At 44.2% G+C, this 21,947-nt stretch overlaps 1 protein-coding gene across 1 annotated transcript in view; it reads left to right on the top strand.

The window, feature by feature from the left end:
• Positions 1 to 20,841, top strand: part of LOC138692761 (uncharacterized) — a 494,742-nt gene extending 473,901 nt beyond the window's left edge. The window contains exon 3 of the mRNA XM_069815954.1: positions 20,196 to 20,841. Coding sequence (XP_069672055.1) covers positions 20,196 to 20,256 — 61 coding nt within the window. The 3' untranslated portion in view covers positions 20,257 to 20,841. The remainder of the gene's footprint in view (positions 1 to 20,195) is intronic.
• The last annotated feature ends 1,106 nt before the right edge of the window (positions 20,842 to 21,947 follow it).

Below are 21,947 nucleotides of genomic sequence, written 5' to 3'. Positions count from 1 at the left end.
GATTTGCCTGATTTTTGCAGTGATTACTATGGAAGATGCGGGGATGCTACAGTTAAAAGGGCGGGCCTCTGAGCCGCTTCGTTCTCCTTGTGTAGTAAAAAGTCTGTTTTGGAAGGTCAAAATGACCATTTTTTGAAATTTTGCCGGCCTCTCCCGTCTAAACGCGGAGGGATAGAGAGTTGTCCTTTATACTGGAGATATAGTTCGAGGAGCTGTATTCAACGCACTCATCGGCTTTGTTGTGACCACAAGTACTGCGGAGTTATGGCGGTAAGAATGTCGGCGGAAGGGTGGTTTAAACCCTTCCCTTTTTTTCTCGAAAATCAGAAAGTGTTCGCGATTGCCATTTTGATGCTATCGTGTAAGAAGTAAGCCGTGGGGTAATACAGGGCCGCATCCCGTTCCTCGGTATGGCCATAATTTCCGGAATTAGAGACTCAAATATTTCAGGTACCCAAAAATTAAGGCTAGAAAAAAGTGCGGCGGATTTGCCTGATTTTTGCAGTGATTACTATGGAAGATGCGGGGATGCTACAGTTAAAAGGGCGGGCCTCTGAGCCGCTTCGTTCTCCTTGTGTAGTAAAAAGTCTGTTTTGGAAGGTCAAAATGACCATTTTTTGAAATTTTGCCGGCCTCTCCCGTCCAAACGCGGACGGATACAGAGTTGTCCTTTATACTGGAGATATAGTTCGAGGAGCTGTATTCAACGCACTCATCGGCTTTGTTGTGACCACAAGTACTGCGGAGTTATGGCGGTAAGAATGTCGGCGGAAGGGTGGTTTAAACCCTTCTTTTTTTTTCCTCCAAAATCAGAAAGTGTTCGCGATTGCCATTTTGATGCTATCGTGTAAGAAGTAAGCCGTGGGGTAATACAGGGCCGCATCCCGTTCCTCGGTATGGCCATAATTTCCGGAATTAGAGACTCAAATATTTCAGGTACCCAAAAATTAAGGCTAGAAAAAAGTGCGGCGGATTTGCCTGATTTTTGCAGTGATTACTATGGAAGATGCGGGGATGCTACAGTTAAAAGGGCGGGCCTCTGAGCCGCTTCGTTCTCCTTGTGTAGTAAAAAGTCTGTTTTGGAAGGTCAAAATGACCATTTTTTGAAATTTTGCCGGCCTCTCCCGTCCAAACGCGGAGGGTTAGAGAGTTGTCCTTTATACTGGAGATATAGTTCGAGGAGCTGTATTCAACGCACTCATCGGCTTTGTTGTGACCACAAGTACTGCGGAGTTATGGCGGTAAGAATGTCGGCGGAAGGGTGGTTTAAACCCTTCTTTTTTTTTTCTCGAAAATCAGAAAGTGTTCGCGATTGCCATTTTGATGCTATCGTGTAAGAAGTAAGCCGAGGGGTAATACAGGGCCGCATCCCGTTCCTCGGTATGGCCATTATTTCCGGAATTAGAGACTCAAATATTTCAGGTACCCAAAAATTAAGGCTAGAAAAAAGTGCGGCGGATTTGCCTGATTTTTGCAGTGATTACTATGGAAGATGCGGGGATGCTACAGTTAAAAGGGCGGGCCTCTGAGCCGCTTCGTTCTCCTTGTGTAGTAAAAAGTCTGTTTTGGAAGGTCAAAATGACCATTTTTTGAAATTTTGCCGGCCTCTCCCGTCCAAACGCGGACGGATAGAGAGTTGTCCTTTATACTGGAGATATAGTTCGAGGAGCTGTATTCAACGCACTCATCGGATTTGTTGTGACCACAAGTACTGCGGAGTTATGGCGGTAAGAATGTCGGCGGAAGGGTGGTTTAAACCCTTCCCCTTTTTTTCTCGAAAATCAGAAAGTGTTCGCGATTGCCATTTTGATGCTATCGTGTAAGTAGTAAGCCGTGGGGTAATACAGGGCCGCATCCCGTTCCTCGGTATGGCCATTATTTCCGGAATTAGAGACTCAAATATTTCAGGTACCCAAAAATTAAGGCTAGAAAAAAGTGCGGCGGATTTGTCTGATTTTTGCAGTGATTACTATGGAAGATTCGGGGATGCTACAGTTAAAAGGGCGGGCCTCTGAGCCGCTTCGTTCTCCTTGTGTAGTAAAAATTCTGTTTTGGAAGGTCAAAATGACCATTTTTTGAAATTTTGCCGGCCTCTCCCGTCCAAACGCGGAGGGATAGAGAGTTGTCCTTTATACTGGAGATATAGTTCGAGGAGCTGTATTCAACGCACTCATCGGCTTTGTTGTGACCACAAGTACTGCGGAGTTATGGCGGTAAGAATGTCGGCGGAAGGGTGGTTTAAACCCTTCCCCTTTTTTTCTCGAAAATCAGAAAGTGTTCGCGATTGCCATTTTGATGCTATCGTGTAACAAGTAAGCCGTGGGGTAATACAGGGCCGCATCCCGTTCCTCGGTATGGCCATAATTTCCGGAATTAGAGACTCAAATATTTCAGGTACCCAAAAATTAAGGCTAGAAAAAAGTGCGGCGGATTTGCCTGATTTTTGCAGTGATTACTATGGAAGATGCGGGGATGCTACAGTTAAAAGGGCGGGCCTCTGAGCCGCTTCGTTCTCCTTGTGTAGTAAAAAGTCTGTTTTGGAAGAACAAAATGACCATTTTTTGAAATTTTGCCGGCCTCTCCCGTCCAAACGCGGAGGGATAGAGAGTTGTCCTTTATACTGGAGATATAGTTCGAGGAGCTGTATTCAACGCACTCATCGGCTTTGTTGTGACCACAAGTACTGCGGAGTTATGGCGGTAAGAATGTCGGCGGAAGGGTGGTTTAAACCCTTCCCCTTTTTTTCTCGAAAATCAGAAAGTGTTCGCGATTGCCATTTTGATGCTATCGTGTAAGTAGTAAGCCGTGGGGTAATACAGTGCCGCATCCCGTTCCTCGGTATGGCCATTATTTCCGGAATTAGAGACTCAAATATTTCAGGTACCCAAAAATTAAGGCTAGAAAAAAGTGCGGCGGTTTTGCCTGATTTTTGCAGTGATTACTATGGAAGATTCGGGGATGCTACAGTTAAAAGGGCGGGCCTCTGAGCCGCTTCGTTCTCCTTGTGTAGTAAAAAGTCTGTTTTGGAATGTCAAAATGACCATTTTTTGAAATTTTGCCGGCCTCTCCCGTCCAAACGCGGAGGGATAGAGAGTTGTCCTTTATACTGGAGATATAGTTCGAGGAGCTGTATTCAACGCACTCATCGGCTTTGTTGTGACCACAAGTACTGCGGAGTTATGGCGGTAAGAATGTCGGCGGAAGGGTGGTTTAAACCCTTCCCCTTTTTTTCTCGAAAATCAGAAAGTGTTCGCGATTGCCATTTTGATGCTATCGTGTAAGAAGTAAGCCGTGGGGTAATACAGGGCCGCATCCCGTTCCTCGGTATGGCCATTATTTCCGGAATTAGAGACTCAAATATTTCAGGTACCCAAAAATTAAAGCTAGAAAAAAGTGCGGCGGATTTGCCTGATTTTTGCAGTGATTACTATGGAAGATGCGGGGATGCTACAGTTAAAAGGGCGGGCCTCTGAGCCGCTTCGTTCTCCTTGTGTAGTAAAAAGTCTGTTTTGGAAGGTCAAAATGACCATTTTTTGAAATTTTGCCGGCCTCTCCCGTCCAAACGCGGAGGGTTAGAGACTTGTCCTTTATACTGGAGATATAGTTCGAGGAGCTGTATTCAACGCACTCATCGGCTTTGTTGTGACCACAAGTACTGCGGAGTTATGGCGGTAAGAATGTCGGCGGAAGGGTGGTTCCCTTCCCCTTTTTTTCTCGAAAATCAGAAAGTGTTCGCGATTGCCATTTTGATGCTATCGTGTAAGAAGTAAGCCGTGGGGTAATACAGGGCCGCATCCCGTTCCTCGGTATGGCCATTATTTCCGGAATTAGAGACTCAAATATTTCAGGTACCCAAAAATTAAGGCTAGAAATAAGTGCGGCGGATTTGCCTGATTTTTGCAGTGATTACTATGGAAGATGCGGGGATGCTACAGTTAAAAGGGCGGGCCTCTGAGCCGCTTCGTTCTCCTTGTGTAGTAAAAAGTCTGTTTTGGAAGGTCAAAATGACCATTTTTTGAAATTTTGCCGGCCTCTCCCGTCCAAACGCGGACGGATACAGAGTTGTCCTTTATACTGGAGATATAGTTCGAGGAGCTGTATTCAACGCACTCATCGGCTTTGTTGTGACCACAAGTACTGCGGAGTTATGGCGGTAAGAATGTCGGCGGAAGGGTGGTTTAAACCCTTCTTTTTTTTTTCTCGAAAATCAGAAAGTGTTCGCGATTGCCATTTTGATGCTATCGTGTAAGAAGTAAGCCGTGGGGTAATACAGGGCCGCATCCCGTTCCTCGGTATGGCCATTATTTCCGGAATTAGAGACTCAAATATTTCAGGTACCCAAAAATTAAGGCTAGAAAAAAGTGCGGCGGATTTGTCTGATTTTTGCAGTGATTACTATGGAAGATTCGGGGATGCTACAGTTAAAAGGGCGGGCCTCTGAGCCGCTTCGTTCTCCTTGTGTAGTAAAAATTCTGTTTTGGAAGGTCAAAATGACCATTTTTTGAAATTTTGCCGGCCTCTCCCGTCCAAACGCGGAGGGATAGAGAGTTGTCCTTTATACTGGAGATATAGTTCGAGGAGCTGTATTCAACGCACTCATCGGCTTTGTTGTGACCACAAGTACTGCGGAGTTATGGCGGTAAGAATGTCGGCGGAAGGGTGGTTTAAACCCTTCCCCTTTTTTTCTCGAAAATCAGAAAGTGTTCGCGATTGCCATTTTGATGCTATCGTGTAAGAAGTAAGCCGTGGGGTAATACAGGGCCGCATCCCGTTCCTCGGTATGGCCATAATTTCCGGAATTAGAGACTCAAATATTTCAGGTACCCAAAAATTAAGGCTAGAAAAAAGTGCGGCGGATTTGCCTGATTTTTGCAGTGATTACTATGGAAGATGCGGGGATGCTACAGTTAAAAGGGCGGGCCTCTGAGCCGCTTCGTTCTCCTTGTGTAGTAAAAAGTCTGTTTTGGAAGGTCAAAATGACCATTTTTTGAAATTTTGCCGGCCTCTCCCGTCTAAACGCGGAGGGATAGAGAGTTGTCCTTTATACTGGAGATATAGTTCGAGGAGCTGTATTCAACGCACTCATCGGCTTTGTTGTGACCACAAGTACTGCGGAGTTATGGCGGTAAGAATGTCGGCGGAAGGGTGGTTTAAACCCTTCCCCTTTTTTTCTCGAAAATCAGAAAGTGTTCGCGATTGCCATTTTGATGCTATCGTGTAAGAAGTAAGCCGTGGGGTAATACAGGGCCGCATCCCGTTCCTCGGTATGGCCATTATTTCCGGAATTAGAGACTCAAATATTTCAGGTACCCAAAAATTAAGGCTAGAAAAAAGTGCGGCGGATTTGCCTGATTTTTGCAGTGATTACTATGGAAGATGCGGGGATGCTACAGTTAAAAGGGCGGGCCTCTGAGCCGCTTCGTTCTCCTTGTGTAGTAAAAAGTCTGTTTTGGAAGGTCAAAATGACCATTTTTTGAAATTTTGCCGGCCTCTCCCGTCCAAACGCGGAGGGATAGAGAGTTGTCCTTTATACTGGAGATATAGTTCGAGGAGCTGTATTCAACGCACTCATCGGCTTTGTTGTGACCACAAGTACTGCGGAGTTATGGCGGTAAGAATGTCGGCGGAAGGGTGGTTTAAACCCTTCTTTTTTTTTCCTCGAAAATCAGAAAGTGTTCGCGATTGCCATTTTGATGCTATCGTGTAAGAAGTAAGCCGTGGGGTAATACAGGGCCGCATCCCGTTCCTCGGTATGGCCATTATTTCCGGAATTAGAGACTCAAATATTTCAGGTACCCAAAAATTAAGGCTAGAAAAAAGTGCGGCGGATTTGCCTGATTTTTGCAGTGATTACTATGGAAGATGCGGGGATGCTACAGTTAAAAGGGCGGGCCTCTGAGCCGCTTCGTTCTCCTTGTGTAGTAAAAAGTCTGTTTTGGAAGGTCAAAATGACCATTTTTTGAAATTTTGCCGGCCTCTCCCGTCCAAACGCGGAGGGATAGAGAGTTGTCCTTTATACTGGAGATATAGTTCGAGGAGCTGTATTCAACGCACTCATCGGATTTGTTGTGACCACAAGTACTGCGGAGTTATGGCGGTAAGAATGTCGGCGGAAGGGTGGTTTAAACCCTTCCCCTTTTTTTCTCGAAAATCAGAAAGTGTTCGCGATTGCCATTTTGATGCTATCGTGTAAGAAGTAAGCCGTGGGGTAATACAGGGCCGCATCCCGTTCCTCGGTATGGCCATAATTTCCGGAATTAGAGACTCAAATATTTCAGGTACCCAAAAATTAAGGCTAGAAAAAAGTGCGGCGGATTTGCCTGATTTTTGCAGTGATTACTATGGAAGATGCGGGGATGCTACAGTTAAAAGGGCGGGCCTCTGAGCCGCTTCGTTCTCCTTGTGTAGTAAAAAGTCTGTTTTGGAAGGTCAAAATGACCATTTTTTGAAATTTTGCCGGCCTCTCCCGTCCAAACGCGGACGGATACAGAGTTGTCCTTTATACTGGAGATATAGTTCGAGGAGCTGTATTCAACGCACTCATCGGCTTTGTTGTGACCACAAGTACTGCGGAGTTATGGCGGTAAGAATGTCGGCGGAAGGGTGGTTTAAACCCTTCTTTTTTTTTTCTCGAAAATCAGAAAGTGTTCGCGATTGCCATTTTGATGCTATCGTGTAAGAAGTAAGCCGTGGGGTAATACAGGGCCGCATCCCGTTCCTCGGTATGGCCATTATTTCCGGAATTAGAGACTCAAATATTTCAGGTACCCAAAAATTAAGGCTAGAAAAAAGTGCGGCGGATTTGTCTGATTTTTGCAGTGATTACTATGGAAGATTCGGGGATGCTACAGTTAAAAGGGCGGGCCTCTGAGCCGCTTCGTTCTCCTTGTGTAGTAAAAATTCTGTTTTGGAAGGTCAAAATGACCATTTTTTGAAATTTTGCCGGCCTCTCCCGTCCAAACGCGGAGGGATAGAGAGTTGTCCTTTATACTGGAGATATAGTTTGAGGAGCTGTATTCAACGCACTCATCGGCTTTGTTGTGACCACAAGTACTGCGGAGTTATGGCGGTAAGAATGTCGGCGGAAGGGTGGTTTAAACCCTTCCCCTTTTTTTCTCGAAAATCAGAAAGTGTTCGCGATTGCCATTTTGATGCTATCGTGTAAGAAGTAAGCCGTGGGGTAATACAGGGCCGCATCCCGTTCCTCGGTATGGCCATTATTTCCGGAATTAGAGACTCAAATATTTCAGGTACCCAAAAATTAAGGCTAGAAAAAAGTGCGGCGGATTTGCCTGATTTTTGCAGTGATTACTATGGAAGATGCGGGGATGCTACAGTTAAAAGGGCGGGCCTCTGAGCCGCTTCGTTCTCCTTGTGTAGTAAAAAGTCTGTTTTGGAAGGTCAAAATGACCATTTTTTGAAATTTTGCCGGCCTCTCCCGTCCAAACGCGGAGGGATAGAGAGTTGTCCTTTATACTGGAGATATAGTTCGAGGAGCTGTATTCAACGCACTCATCGGCTTTGTTGTGACCACAAGTACTGCGGAGTTATGGCGGTAAGAATGTCGGCGGAAGGGTGGTTTAAACCCTTCCCCTTTTTTTCCTCGAAAATCAGAAAGTGTTCGCGATTGCCATTTTGATGCTATCGTGTAAGAAGTAAGCCGTGGGGTAATACAGGGCCGCATCCCGTTCCTCGGTATGGCCATTATTTCCGGAATTAGAGACTCAAATATTTCAGGTACCCAAAAATTAAGGCTAGAAAAAAGTGCGGCGGATTTGCCTGATTTTTGCAGTGATTACTATGGAAGATGCGGGGATGCTACAGTTAAAAGGGCGGGCCTCTGAGCCGCTTCGTTCTCCTTGTGTAGTAAAAAGTCTGTTTTGGAAGGTCAAAATGACCATTTTTTGAAATTTTGCCGGCCTCTCCCGTCCAAACGCGGAGGGATAGAGAGTTGTCCTTTATACTGGAGATATAGTTCGAGGACCTGTATTCAACGCACTCATCGGCTTTGTTGTGACCACAAGTACTGCGGAGTAATGGCGGTAAGAATGTCGGCGGCCTTCTTTTTTTTTCTCGAAAATCAGAAAGTGTTCGCGATTGCCATTTTGATGCTATCGTGTAAGAAGTAAGCCGTGGGGTAATACAGGGCCGCATCCCGTTCCTCGGTATGGCCATTATTTCCGGAATTAGAGACTCAAATATTTCAGGTACCCAAAAATTAAGGCTAGAAAAAAGTGCGGCGGATTTGCCTGATTTTTGCAGTGATTACTATGGAAGATGCGGGGATGCTACAGTTAAAAGGGCGGGCCTCTGAGCCGCTTCGTTCTCCTTGTGTAGTAAAAAGTCTGTTTTGGAAGGTCAAAATGACCATTTTTTGAAATTTTGCCGGCCTCTCCCGACCAAACGCGGACGGATAGAGAGTTGTCCTTTATACTGGAGATATAGTTCGAGGAGCTGTATTCAACGCACTCATCGGATTTGTTGTGACCACAAGTACTGCGGAGTTATGGCGGTAAGAATGTCGGCGGAAGGGTGGTTTAAACCCTTCCCCTTTTTTTCTCGAAAATCAGAAAGTGTTCGCGATTGCCATTTTGATGCTATCGTGTAAGAAGTAAGCCGTGGGGTAATACAGGGCCGCATCCCGTTCCTCGGTATGGCCATTATTTCCGGAATTAGAGACTCAAATATTTCAGGTACCCAAAAATTAAGGCTAGAAAAAAGTGCGGCGGATTTTTCTGATTTTTGCAGTGATTACTATGGAAGATTCGGGGATGCTACAGTTAAAAGGGCGGGCCTCTGAGCCGCTTCGTTCTCCTTGTGTAGTAAAAATTCTGTTTTGGAAGGTCAAAATGACCATTTTTTGAAATTTTGCCGGCCTCTCCCGTCCAAACGCGGAGGGATAGAGAGTTGTCCTTTATACTGGAAATATAGTTCGAGGAGCTGTATTCAACGCACTCATCGGCTTTGTTGTGACCACAAGTACTGCTGAGTTATGGCGGTAAGAATGTCGGCGGAAGGGTGGTTTAAACCCTTCCCCTTTTTTTCTCGAAAATCAGAAAGTGTTCGCGATTGCCATTTTGATGCTATCGTGTAAGAAGTAAGCCTTGGGGTAATACAGGGCCGCATCCCGTTCCTCGGTATGGCCATTATTTCCGGAATTAGAGACTCAAATATTTCAGGTACCCAAAAATTAAGGCTAGAAAAAAGTGCGGCGGATTTGCCTGATTTTTGCAGTGATTACTATGGAAGATGCGGGGATGCTACAGTTAAAAGGGCGGGCCTCTGAGTCCAAACGCGGACGGATACAGAGTTGTCCTTTATACTGGAGATATAGTTCGAGGAGCTGTATTCAACGCACTCATCGGCTTTGTTGTGACCACAAGTACTGCGGAGTTATGGCGGTAAGAATGTCGGCGGAAGGGTGGTTTAAACCCTTCCCCTTTTTTTCTCGAAAATCAGAAAGTGTTCGCGATTGCCATTTTGATGCTATCGTGTAAGAAGTAAGCCGTGGGGTAATACAGGGCCGCATCCCGTTCCTCGGTATGGCCATTATTTCCGGAATTAGAGACTCAAATATTTCAGGTACCCAAAAATTAAGGCTAGAAAAAAGTGCGGCGGATTTGCCTGATTTTTGCAGTGATTACTATGGAAGATGCGGGGATGCTACAGTTAAAAGGGCGGGCCTCTGAGCCGCTTCGTTCTCCTTGTGTAGTAAAAAGTCTGTTTTGGAAGGTCAAAATGACCATTTTTTGAAATTTTGCCGGCCTCTCCCGTCCAAACGCGGAGGGATAGAGAGTTGTCCTTTATACTGGAGATATAGTTCGAGGAGCTGTATTCAACGCACTCATCGGCTTTGTTGTGACCACAAGTACTGCGGAGTTATGGCGGTAAGAATGTCGGCGGAAGGGTGGTTTAAACCCTTCCCCTTTTTTTCCTCGAAAATCAGAAAGTGTTCGCGATTGCCATTTTGATGCTATCGTGTAAGAAGTAAGCCGTGGGGTAATACAGGGCCGCATCCCGTTCCTCGGTATGGCCATTATTTCCGGAATTAGAGACTCAAATATTTCAGGTACCCAAAAATTAAGGCTAGAAAAAAGTGCGGCGGATTTGCCTGATTTTTGCAGTGATTACTATGGAAGATGCGGGGATGCTACAGTTAAAAGGGCGGGCCTCTGAGCCGCTTCGTTCTCCTTGTGTAGTAAAAAGTCTGTTTTGGAAGGTCAAAATGACCATTTTTTGAAATTTTGCCGGCCTCTCCCGTCCAAACGCGGAGGGATAGAGAGTTGTCCTTTATACTGGAGATATAGTTCGAGGAGCTGTATTCAACGCACTCATCGGCTTTGTTGTGACCACAAGTACTGCGGAGTAATGGCGGTAAGAATGTCGGCGGCCTTCTTTTTTTTTTTCTCGAAAATCAGAAAGTGTTCGCGATTGCCATTTTGATGCTATCGTGTAAGAAGTAAGCCGTGGGGTAATACAGGGCCGCATCCCGTTCCTCGGTATGGCCATTATTTCCGGAATTAGAGACTCAAATATTTCAGGTACCCAAAAATTAAGGCTAGAAAAAAGTGCGGCGGATTTGCCTGATTTTTGCAGTGATTACTATGGAAGATGCGGGGATGCTACAGTTAAAAGGGCGGGCCTCTGAGCCGCTTCGTTCTCCTTGTGTAGTAAAAAGTCTGTTTTGGAAGGTCAAAATGACCATTTTTTGAAATTTTGCCGGCCTCTCCCGTCCAAACGCGGACGGATAGAGAGTTGTCCTTTATACTGGAGATATAGTTCGAGGAGCTGTATTCAACGCACTCATCGGATTTGTTGTGACCACAAGTACTGCGGAGTTATGGCGGTAAGAATGTCGGCGGAAGGGTGGTTTAAACCCTTCCCCTTTTTTTCTCGAAAATCAGAAAGTGTTCGCGATTGCCATTTTGATGCTATCGTGTAAGTAGTAAGCCGTGGGGTAATACAGGGCCGCATCCCGTTCCTCGGTATGGCCATTATTTCCGGAATTAGAGACTCAAATATTTCAGGTACCCAAAAATTAAGGCTAGAAAAAAGTGCGGCGGATTTTTCTGATTTTTGCAGTGATTACTATGGAAGATTCGGGGATGCTACAGTTAAAAGGGCGGGCCTCTGAGCCGCTTCGTTCTCCTTGTGTAGTAAAAATTCTGTTTTGGAAGGTCAAAATGACCATTTTTTGAAATTTTGCCGGCCTCTCCCGTCCAAACGCGGAGGGATAGAGAGTTGTCCTTTATACTGGAAATATAGTTCGAGGAGCTGTATTCAACGCACTCATCGGCTTTGTTGTGACCACAAGTACTGCGGAGTTATGGCGGTAAGAATGTCGGCGGAAGGGTGGTTTAAACCCTTCCCCTTTTTTTCTCGAAAATCAGAAAGTGTTCGCGATTGCCATTTTGATGCTATCGTGTAAGAAGTAAGCCGTGGGGTAATACAGGGCCGCATCCCGTTCCTCGGTATGGCCATAATTTCCGGAATTAGAGACTCAAATATTTCAGGTACCCAAAAATTAAGGCTAGAAAAAAGTGCGGCGGATTTGCCTGATTTTTGCAGTGATTACTATGGAAGATGCGGGGATGCTACAGTTAAAAGGGCGGGCCTCTGAGCCGCTTCGTTCTCCTTGTGTAGTAAAAAGTCTGTTTTGGAAGGTCAAAATGACCATTTTTTGAAATTTTGCCGGCCTCTCCCGTCCAAACGCGGACGGATACAGAGTTGTCCTTTATACTGGAGATATAGTTCGAGGAGCTGTATTCAACGCACTCATCGGCTTTGTTGTGACCACAAGTACTGCGGAGTTATGGCGGTAAGAATGTCGGCGGAAGGGTGGTTTAAACCCTTCCCCTTTTTTTCTCGAAAATCAGAAAGTGTTCGCGATTGCCATTTTGATGCTATCGTGTAAGAAGTAAGCCTTGGGGTAATACAGGGCCGCATCCCGTTCCTCGGTATGGCCATTATTTCCGGAATTAGAGACTCAAATATTTCAGGTACCCAAAAATTAAGGCTAGAAAAAAGTGCGGCGGATTTGCCTGATTTTTGCAGTGATTACTATGGAAGATGCGGGGATGCTACAGTTAAAAGGGCGGGCCTCTGAGCCGCTTCGTTCTCCTTGTGTAGTAAAAAGTCTGTTTTGGAAGGTCAAAATGACCATTTTTTGAAATTTTGCCGGCCTCTCCCGTCCAAACGCGGAGGGATAGAGAGTTGTCCTTTATACTGGAGATATAGTTCGAGGAGCTGTATTCAACGCACTCATCGGCTTTGTTGTGACCACAAGTACTGCGGAGTTATGGCGGTAAGAATGTCGGCGGAAGGGTGGTTTAAACCCTTCCCCTTTTTTTCTCGAAAATCAGAAAGTGTTCGCGATTGCCATTTTGATGCTATCGTGTAAGAAGTAAGCCGTGGGGTAATACAGGGCCGCATCCCGTTCCTCGGTATGGCCATAATTTCCGGAATTAGAGACTCAAATATTTCAGGTACCCAAAAATTAAGGCTAGAAAAAAGTGCGGCGGATTTGCCTGATTTTTGCAGTGATTACTATGGAAGATGCGGGGATGCTACAGTTAAAAGGGCGGGCCTCTGAGCCGCTTCGTTCTCCTTGTGTAGTAAAAAGTCTGTTTTGGAAGGTCAAAATGACCATTTTTTGAAATTTTGCCGGCCTCTCCCGTCCAAACGCGGACGGATACAGAGTTGTCCTTTATACTGGAGATATAGTTCGAGGAGCTGTATTCAACGCACTCATCGGCTTTGTTGTGACCACAAGTACTGCGGAGTTATGGCGGTAAGAATGTCGGCGGAAGGGTGGTTTAAACCCTTCCCCTTTTTTTCTCGAAAATCAGAAAGTGTTCGCGATTGCCATTTTGATGCTATCGTGTAAGAAGTAAGCCTTGGGGTAATACAGGGCCGCATCCCGTTCCTCGGTATGGCCATTATTTCCGGAATTAGAGACTCAAATATTTCAGGTACCCAAAAATTAAGGCTAGAAAAAAGTGCGGCGGATTTGTCTGATTTTTGCAGTGATTACTATGGAAGATTCGGGGATGCTACAGTTAAAAGAGCGGGCCTCTGAGCCGCTTCGTTCTCCTTGTGTAGTAAAAATTCTGTTTTGGAAGGTCAAAATGACCATTTTTTGAAATTTTGCCGGCCTCTCCCGTCCAAACGCGGAGGGATAGAGAGTTGTCCTTTATACTGGAGATATAGTTCGAGGAGCTGTATTCAACGCACTCATCGGCTTTGTTGTGACCACAAGTACTGCGGAGTTATGGCGGTAAGAATGTCGGCGGAAGGGTGGTTTAAACCCTTCCCCTTTTTTTCTCGAAAATCAGAAAGTGTTCGCGATTGCCATTTTGATGCTATCGTGTAAGAAGTAAGCCGTGGGGTAATACAGGGCCGCATCCCGTTCCTCGGTATGGCCATAATTTCCGGAATTAGAGACTCAAATATTTCAGGTACCCAAAAATTAAGGCTAGAAAAAAGTGCGGCGGATTTGCCTGATTTTTGCAGTGATTACTATGGAAGATGCGGGGATGCTACAGTTAAAAGGGCGGGCCTCTGAGCCGCTTCGTTCTCCTTGTGTAGTAAAAAGTCTGTTTTGGAAGGTCAAAATGACCATTTTTTGAAATTTTGCCGGCCTCTCCCGTCCAAACGCGGAGGGATAGAGAGTTGTCCTTTATACTGGAGATATAGTTCGAGGAGCTGTATTCAACGCACTCATCGGCTTTGTTGTGACCACAAGTACTGCGGAGTTATGGCGGTAAGAATGTCGGCGTAAGGGTGGTTTAAACCCTTCTTTTTTTTTCCTCGAAAATCAGAAAGTGTTCGCGATTGCCATTTTGATGCTATCGTGTAAGAAGTAAGCCGTGGGGTAAAACAGGGCCGCATCCCGTTCCTCGGTATGGCCATTATTTCCGGAATTAGAGACTCAAATATTTCAGGTACCCAAAAATTAAGGCTAGAAAAAAGTGCGGCGGATTTGCCTGATTTTTGCAGTGATTACTATGGAAGATGCGGGGATGCTACAGTTAAAAGGGCGGGCCTCTGAGCCGCTTCGTTCTCCTTGTGTAGTAAAAAGTCTGTTTTGGAAGGTCAAAATGACCATTTTTTGAAATTTTGCCGGCCTCTCCCGTCCAAACGCGGAGGGATAGAGAGTTGTCCTTTATACTGGAGATATAGTTCGAGGAGCTGTATTCAACGCACTCATCGGCTTTGTTGTGACCACAAGTACTGCGGAGTAATGGCGGTAAGAATGTCGGCGGAAGGGTGGTTTAAACCCTTCTTTTTTTTTTCTCGAAAATCAGAAAGTGTTCGCGATTGCCATTTTGATGCTATCGTGTAAGAAGTAAGCCGTGGGGTAATACAGGGCCGCATCCCGTTCCTCGGTATGGCCATTATTTCCGGAATTAGAGACTCAAATATTTCAGGTACCCAAAAATTAAGGCTAGAAAAAAGTGCGGCGGATTTGCCTGATTTTTGCAGTGATTACTATGGAAGATGCGGGGATGCTACAGTTAAAAGGGCGGGCCTCTGAGCCGCTTCGTTCTCCTTGTGTAGTAAAAAGTCTGTTTTGGAAGGTCAAAATGACCATTTTTTGAAATTTTGCCGGCCTCTCCCGTCCAAACGCGGACGGATAGAGAGTTGTCCTTTATACTGGAGATATAGTTCGAGGAGCTGTATTCATCGCACTCATCGGCTTTGTTGTGACCACAAGTACTGCGGAGTTATGGCGGTAAGAATGTCGGCGGAAGGGTGGTTTAAACCCTTCCCCTTTTTTTCTCGAAAATCAGAAAGTGTTCGCGATTGCCATTTTGATGCTATCGTGTAAGAAGTAAGCCGTGGGGTAATACAGGGCCGCATCCCGTTCCTCGGTATGGCCATAATTTCCGGAATTAGAGACTCAAATATTTCAGGTACCCAAAAATTAAGGCTAGAAATAAGTGCGGCGGATTTGCCTGATTTTTGCAGTGATTACTATGGAAGATGCGGGGATGCTACAGTTAAAAGGGCGGGCCTCTGAGCCGCTTCGTTCTCCTTGTGTAGTAAAAAGTCTGTTTTGGAAGGTCAAAATGACCATTTTTTGAAATTTTGCCGGCCTCTCCCGTCCAAACGCGGACGGATACAGAGTTGTCCTTTATACTGGAGATATAGTTCGAGGAGCTGTATTCAACGCACTCATCGGCTTTGTTGTGACCACAAGTACTGCGGAGTTATGGCGGTAAGAATGTCGGCGGAAGGGTGGTTTAAACCCTTCCCCTTTTTTTCTCGAAAATCAGAAAGTGTTCGCGATTGCCATTTTGATGCTATCGTGTAAGAAGTAAGCCTTGGGGTAATACAGGGCCGCATCCCGTTCCTCGGTATGGCCATTATTTCCGGAATTAGAGACTCAAATATTTCAGGTACCCAAAAATTAAGGCTAGAAAAAAGTGCGGCGGATTTGTCTGATTTTTGCAGTGATTACTATGGAAGATTCGGGGATGCTACAGTTAAAAGGGCGGGCCTCTGAGCCGCTTCGTTCTCCTTGTGTAGTAAAAATTCTGTTTTGGAAGGTCAAAATGACCATTTTTTGAAATTTTGCCGGCCTCTCCCGTCCAAACGCGGAGGGATAGAGAGTTGTCCTTTATACTGGAGATATAGTTCGAGGAGCTGTATTCAACGCACTCATCGGCTTTGTTGTGACCACAAGTACTGCGGAGTTATGGCGGTAAGAATGTCGGCGGAAGGGTGGTTTAAACCCTTCCCCTTTTTTTCTCGAAAATCAGAAAGTGTTCGCGATTGCCATTTTGATGCTATCGTGTAAGAAGTAAGCCGTGGGGTAATACAGGGCCGCATCCCGTTCCTCGGTATGGCCATAATTTCCGGAATTAGAGACTCAAATATTTCAGGTACCCAAAAATTAAGGCTAGAAAAAAGTGCGGCGGATTTGCCTGATTTTTGCAGTGATTACTATGGAAGATGCGGGGATGCTACAGTTAAAAGGGCGGGCCTCTGAGCCGCTTCGTTCTCCTTGTGTAGTAAAAAGTCTGTTTTGGAAGGTCAAAATGACCATTTTTTGAAATTTTGCCGGCCTCTCCCGTCCAAACGCGGAGGGATAGAGAGTTGTCCTTTATACTGGAGATATAGTTCGAGGAGCTGTATTCAACGCACTCATCGGCTTTGTTGTGACCACAAGTACTGCGGAGTTATGGCGGTAAGAATGTCGGCGGAAGGGTGGTTTAAACCCTTCTTTTTTTTTCCTCGAAAATCAGAAAGTGTTCGCGATTGCCATTTTGATGCTATCGTGTAAGAAGTAAGCCGTGGGGTAATACAGGGCCGCATCCCGTTCCTCGGTATGGCCATTATTTCCGGAATTAGAGACTCAAATATTTCAGGTACCCAAAAATTAAGGCTAGAAAAAAGTGCGGCGGATTTGCCTGATTTTTGCAGTGATTACTATGGAAGATGCGGGGATGCTACAGTTAAAAGGGCGGGCCTCTGAGCCGCTTCGTTCTCCTTGTGTAGTAAAAAGTCTGTTTTGGAAGGTCAAAATGACCATTTTTTGAAATTTTGCCGGCCTCTCCCGTCCAAACGCGGAGGGATAGAGAGTTGTCCTTTATACTGGAGATATAGTTCGAGGAGCTGTATTCAACGCACTCATCGGCTTTGTTGTGACCACAAGTACTGCGGAGTAATGGCGGTAAGAATGTCGGCGGAAGGGTGGTTTAAACCCTTCTTTTTTTTTTCTCGAAAATCAGAAAGTGTTCGCGATTGCCATTTTGATGCTATCGTGTAAGAAGTAAGCCGTGGGGTAATACAGGGCCGCATCCCGTTCCTCGGTATGGCCATTATTTCCGGAATTAGAGACTCAAATATTTCAGGTACCCAAAAATTAAGGCTAGAAAAAAGTGCGGCGGATTTGCCTGATTTTTGCAGTGATTACTATGGAAGATGCGGGGATGCTACAGTTAAAAGGGCGGGCCTCTGAGCCGCTTCGTTCTCCTTGTGTAGTAAAAAGTCTGTTTTGGAAGGTCAAAATGACCATTTTTTGAAATTTTGCCGGCCTCTCCCGTCCAAACGCGGACGGATAGAGAGTTGTCCTTTATACTGGAGATATAGTTCGAGGAGCTGTATTCAACGCACTCATCGGCTTTGTTGTGACCACAAGTACTGCGGAGTTATGGCGGTAAGAATGTCGGCGGAAGGGTGGTTTAAACCCTTCCCCTTTTTTTCTCGAAAATCAGAAAGTGTTCGCGATTGCCATTTTGATGCTATCGTGTAAGAAGTAAGCCGTGGGGTAATACAGGGCCGCATCCCGTTCCTCGGTATGGCCATAATTTCCGGAATTAGAGACTCAAATATTTCAGGTACCCAAAAATTAAGGCTAGAAATAAGTGCGGCGGATTTGCCTGATTTTTGCAGTGATTACTATGGAAGATGCGGGGATGCTACAGTTAAAAGGGCGGGCCTCTGAGCCGCTTCGTTCTCCTTGTGTAGTAAAAAGTCTGTTTTGGAAGGTCAAAATGACCATTTTTTGAAATTTTGCCGGCCTCTCCCGTCCAAACGCGGACGGATAGAGAGTTGTCCTTTATACTGGAGATATAGTTCGAGGAGCTGTATTCAACGCACTCATCGGCTTTGTTGTGACCACAAGTACTGCGGAGTTATGGCGGTAAGAATGTCGGCGGAAGGGTGGTTTAAACCCTTCCCCTTTTTTTCTCGAAAATCAGAAAGTGTTCGCGATTGCCATTTTGATGCTATCGTGTAAGAAGTAAGCCGTGGGGTAATACAGGGCCGCATCCCGTTCCTCGGTATGGCCATAATTTCCGGAATTAGAGACTCAAATATTTCAGGTACCCAAAAATTAAGGCTAGAAATAAGTGCGGCGGATTTGCCTGATTTTTGCAGTGATTACTATGGAAGATGCGGGGATGCTACAGTTAAAAGGGCGGGCCTCTGAGCCGCTTCGTTCTCCTTGTGTAGTAAAAAGTCTGTTTTGGAAGGTCAAAATGACCATTTTTTGAAATTTTGCCGGCCTCTCCCGTCCAAACGCGGACGGATAGAGAGTTGTCCTTTATACTGGAGATATAGTTCGAGGAGCTGTATTCAACGCACTCATCGGCTTTGTTGTGACCACAAGTACTGCGGAGTTATGGCGGTAAGAATGTCGGCGGAAGGGTGGTTTAAACCCTTCCCCTTTTTTTCTCGAAAATCAGAAAGTGTTCGCGATTGCCATTTTGATGCTATCGTGTAAGAAGTAAGCCGTGGGGTAATACAGGGCCGCATCCCGTTCCTCGGTATGGCCATAATTTCCGGAATTAGAGACTCAAATATTTCAGGTACCCAAAAATTAAGGCTAGAAATAAGTGCGGCGGATTTGCCTGATTTTTGCAGTGATTACTATGGAAGATGCGGGGATGCTACAGTTAAAAGGGCGGGCCTCTGAGCCGCTTCGTTCTCCTTGTGTAGTAAAAAGTCTGTTTTGGAAGGTCAAAATGACCATTTTTTGAAATTTTGCCGGCCTCTCCCGTCCAAACGCGGACGGATAGAGAGTTGTCCTTTATACTGGAGATATAGTTCGAGGAGCTGTATTCAACGCACTCATCGGCTTTGTTGTGACCACAAGTACTGCGGAGTTATGGCGGTAAGAATGTCGGCGGAAGGGTGGTTTAAACCCTTCCCCTTTTTTTCTCGAAAATCAGAAAGTGTTCGCGATTGCCATTTTGATGCTATCGTGTAAGAAGTAAGCCGTGGGGTAATACAGGGCCGCATCCCGTTCCTCGGTATGGCCATAATTTCCGGAATTAGAGACTCAAATATTTCAGGTACCCAAAAATTAAGGCTAGAAATAAGTGCGGCGGATTTGCCTGATTTTTGCAGTGATTACTATGGAAGATGCGGGGATGCTACAGTTAAAAGGGCGGGCCTCTGAGCCGCTTCGTTCTCCTTGTGTAGTAAAAAGTCTGTTTTGGAAGGTCAAAATGACCATTTTTTGAATGAACCCTCCCCCTTTTTTTCTCGAAAATCAGAAAGTGTTCGCGATTGCCATTTTGATGCTATCGTGTAAGAAGTAAGCCGTGGGGTAATACAGGGCCGCATCCCGTTCCTCGGTATAGCCATTATTTCCGGAAATAAAGGCCATATCGCGGAACGGGATGTATTCTTCTATTCCCCCTTGACTTACTTCGGACACGAGACCATGAAAATGGGAAGTTGGAACACAAACTGATTATCGAGAAATAATGGCAAGGCTTTTAAACTTCTAATACTCCTACATTCTCGCCGCCATATCTCCGCCGAATGTGTAGTGAAAAGAAAGCAGGTAAATGCGGCCAATAGGTCTTCACGAACTCTATCTGTAGTATAAGGGACAACTCTCTGTCCCCAGGCATATGGGCGGAAGGGACCGTTATATTTAAAAAAAGTTGTCATTTTGGTCTTCAAAAAATTGAATTTTCTCTACACGAGTAGATCGATGAGGCTCAGTGACTCGCCCTTTTCACTGTAGCATCCCCGCATATTCACTAATATTGATGAATAAAATGGAGCAAATCCATTGCTCTTTTTCGTAGTCTCGTGCTCTTCAGTTGTGCATTTTTTATCTCTTCCAGAGAGATAATTCTTCTTGACACTGATTGTTGTTTGCCATTAGGTATACATGGACTTTAGAAATGTGAGATTTCTTCAAAGTTTTGTCGTTTAGTGTTTTTTTTGTATCATCTGTAAGCTCCTTTTTTGTATTTTTTAAAAAATATGTAATTTTTACTCATCTAAATAGTGTCGTAATTATTTGGACATTTTTTTGTAGTAATAATCGCATTGTACTTTGGATACCTTATACAATCTTCAGTGTCTGTTAGTCGTATTTCACATTTTCTGACATTTATTATCCTTGCAACGGACAAAATGTAGATTTGAAATTGGGCAAAAGACTTCACTGATATACCAAGAACAAATTCAAAATTGTGGCTATGTTGCAAACTGAAATTATTATTATTTTAAATTGAATGTAGTTACTGAATTCCATGATTATATTGATTTAATTATTCTAATGTGGGATATGTTTTTAATGTTTGATTTTTCAGTTATGAATATTTTTCCTTTGGCATTCTTCATTTGCTTTGTCTTGTTTTTGTATTTCATAATGTCTTTGTTGCATTGTTGATATAAAACTTAAAGATATTAGAGCTAAAACGTTGCTTTCCTTATGTTTGCAGGCTGATTCCTCGGGTAGATGGTAGTATGTCGCTGGAGTGCCTGACAGTGATGTTTCATTGATGTCGCAGACTGGTGTGATCATATTTGCAGCACTGTCCTCGTGACATGCTACAGCTGGACACTTAAAGAGTTGCAATGTGAGGAGAAGGCAAGGTTGAAAGAATGAGTGTTTTAGTTAAATAATAAAGCAGTTTATTTCATGATGTGTATTAAACAGCTTAATTGCACTATAAATACGTGTGTGTAATATGTATAAAGGAATAGAGGAGAAATAATTCTTAACAATAAGAGACATACTGTAAACTGCATAAAAGCTAATTTCATTGTCAATGATTTTCAGTACCCAACATGTTACAACTGTTAATAGGAGGATCACAGTATAAAATTTTGACGTCATTAGGCCTAATATTTCGTAAAGAGCAGATGTTGAAGGAATAGATGATGGAGATGCAATGTGTAATGAATAACCTTCAGTGTAGTGAGTATAATATTACATGAGTGGTTTTATAAGTTTATTAAGCAAAGTAGAAACAGGATATATTCATGAAGTCTATTTTAACAAAGGAATGTTTATATAATGTTGATGGTAATATTTTAAATACACATTTGAATATAAATATTTGACTATGCCTGTATACTTTGTATTTTAAGACAATAAAGTAATGTCAATATGAACAAAATGACATGAAGGAGGAATGCTTCCTGTGGACTCCTTGCTTGGAAGCGATCAGCACTTTGTATATAACTAGTGAGCTAACATAACAAGTTTTTACGTCATTGAGTTCATACCTTACATTGCAATTGAGGCTAATTACACATGTGTATGACTAGATTTCAGTCTGGTGTGAACAGGGCGCACAGCTGAATAGGACTTAACACGTCCAGCGCCTGAGTGGTCCCTGGGGTCTGCTATCTATATTTTTTGTGCGTGAAGGCAGTCCATATGGCAGTCAGCATCCCACTTGCTCTACAGATCTCATGACGGCTGTAGTACCTATTGAATATGGATCGGACCGCTGTGGCCCTTTTCTATCGTTGGGGTTTGGATGGGGTTTATTATAGAATCATAAATCTAAACATAATAAGATGCATATCACTATGAATACAACATTTTATTTTGATCATTATTTTGTAATGAACTTAGAGTAACATTGATACTAACGAATGAACATTGCATCGTACTCTCTTGTTTTAAAATATTCGAAATTCAGTTTTAAGTTACAGAAAAATTACATTATCGAATCTTGTTTGAAACAGAGTAATTCACATTAGATTTTTTTTGACAAATAATATAACAAAATACAGTACTGAAACCTGTTTGAAAAATATTTATTCTCAATTCACTCTAGTCACACCCAGGTCAATCTTAACTCGCTCTCATGTTAATCCTGAACACTTGCAAGTCACTCCCAAATCACTCCTAAGTCACTTTATATTCACTGTCGAGTCGATCTTAAGTCACACCTAAGTCTCTCCCGATTCACTCTTAAGTCACTCAAAAGTCATTCTCGATTTGCACACGAGTCGCTCTAGATATACTCCATAGTCAGTCTCGATTCACTCCGAAGTCAGTGCCTAGTCACTCCCAAATCGTTGTCACTCTCAAGTCAACCTTAAAACACTCCCAAATCATACTCGAGTCATTCTTAATATACTGTGACAAGTCTTCCGGGTCCAGGACACCGAGTTCCGGGTTCAGGAATCAGATTACGGATGGACACCCAAACTCCGGGTTCCGTTTCCCAAACTCC

Source organism: Periplaneta americana, chromosome 17 (genome assembly GCF_040183065.1).
Source record: "Periplaneta americana isolate PAMFEO1 chromosome 17, P.americana_PAMFEO1_priV1, whole genome shotgun sequence".
Lineage (NCBI taxonomy): Eukaryota > Metazoa > Arthropoda > Insecta > Blattodea > Blattidae > Periplaneta > Periplaneta americana.
Note: the sequence above shows the minus strand (reverse complement) of the source record. Positions and strands in the feature narration are given on the sequence as shown.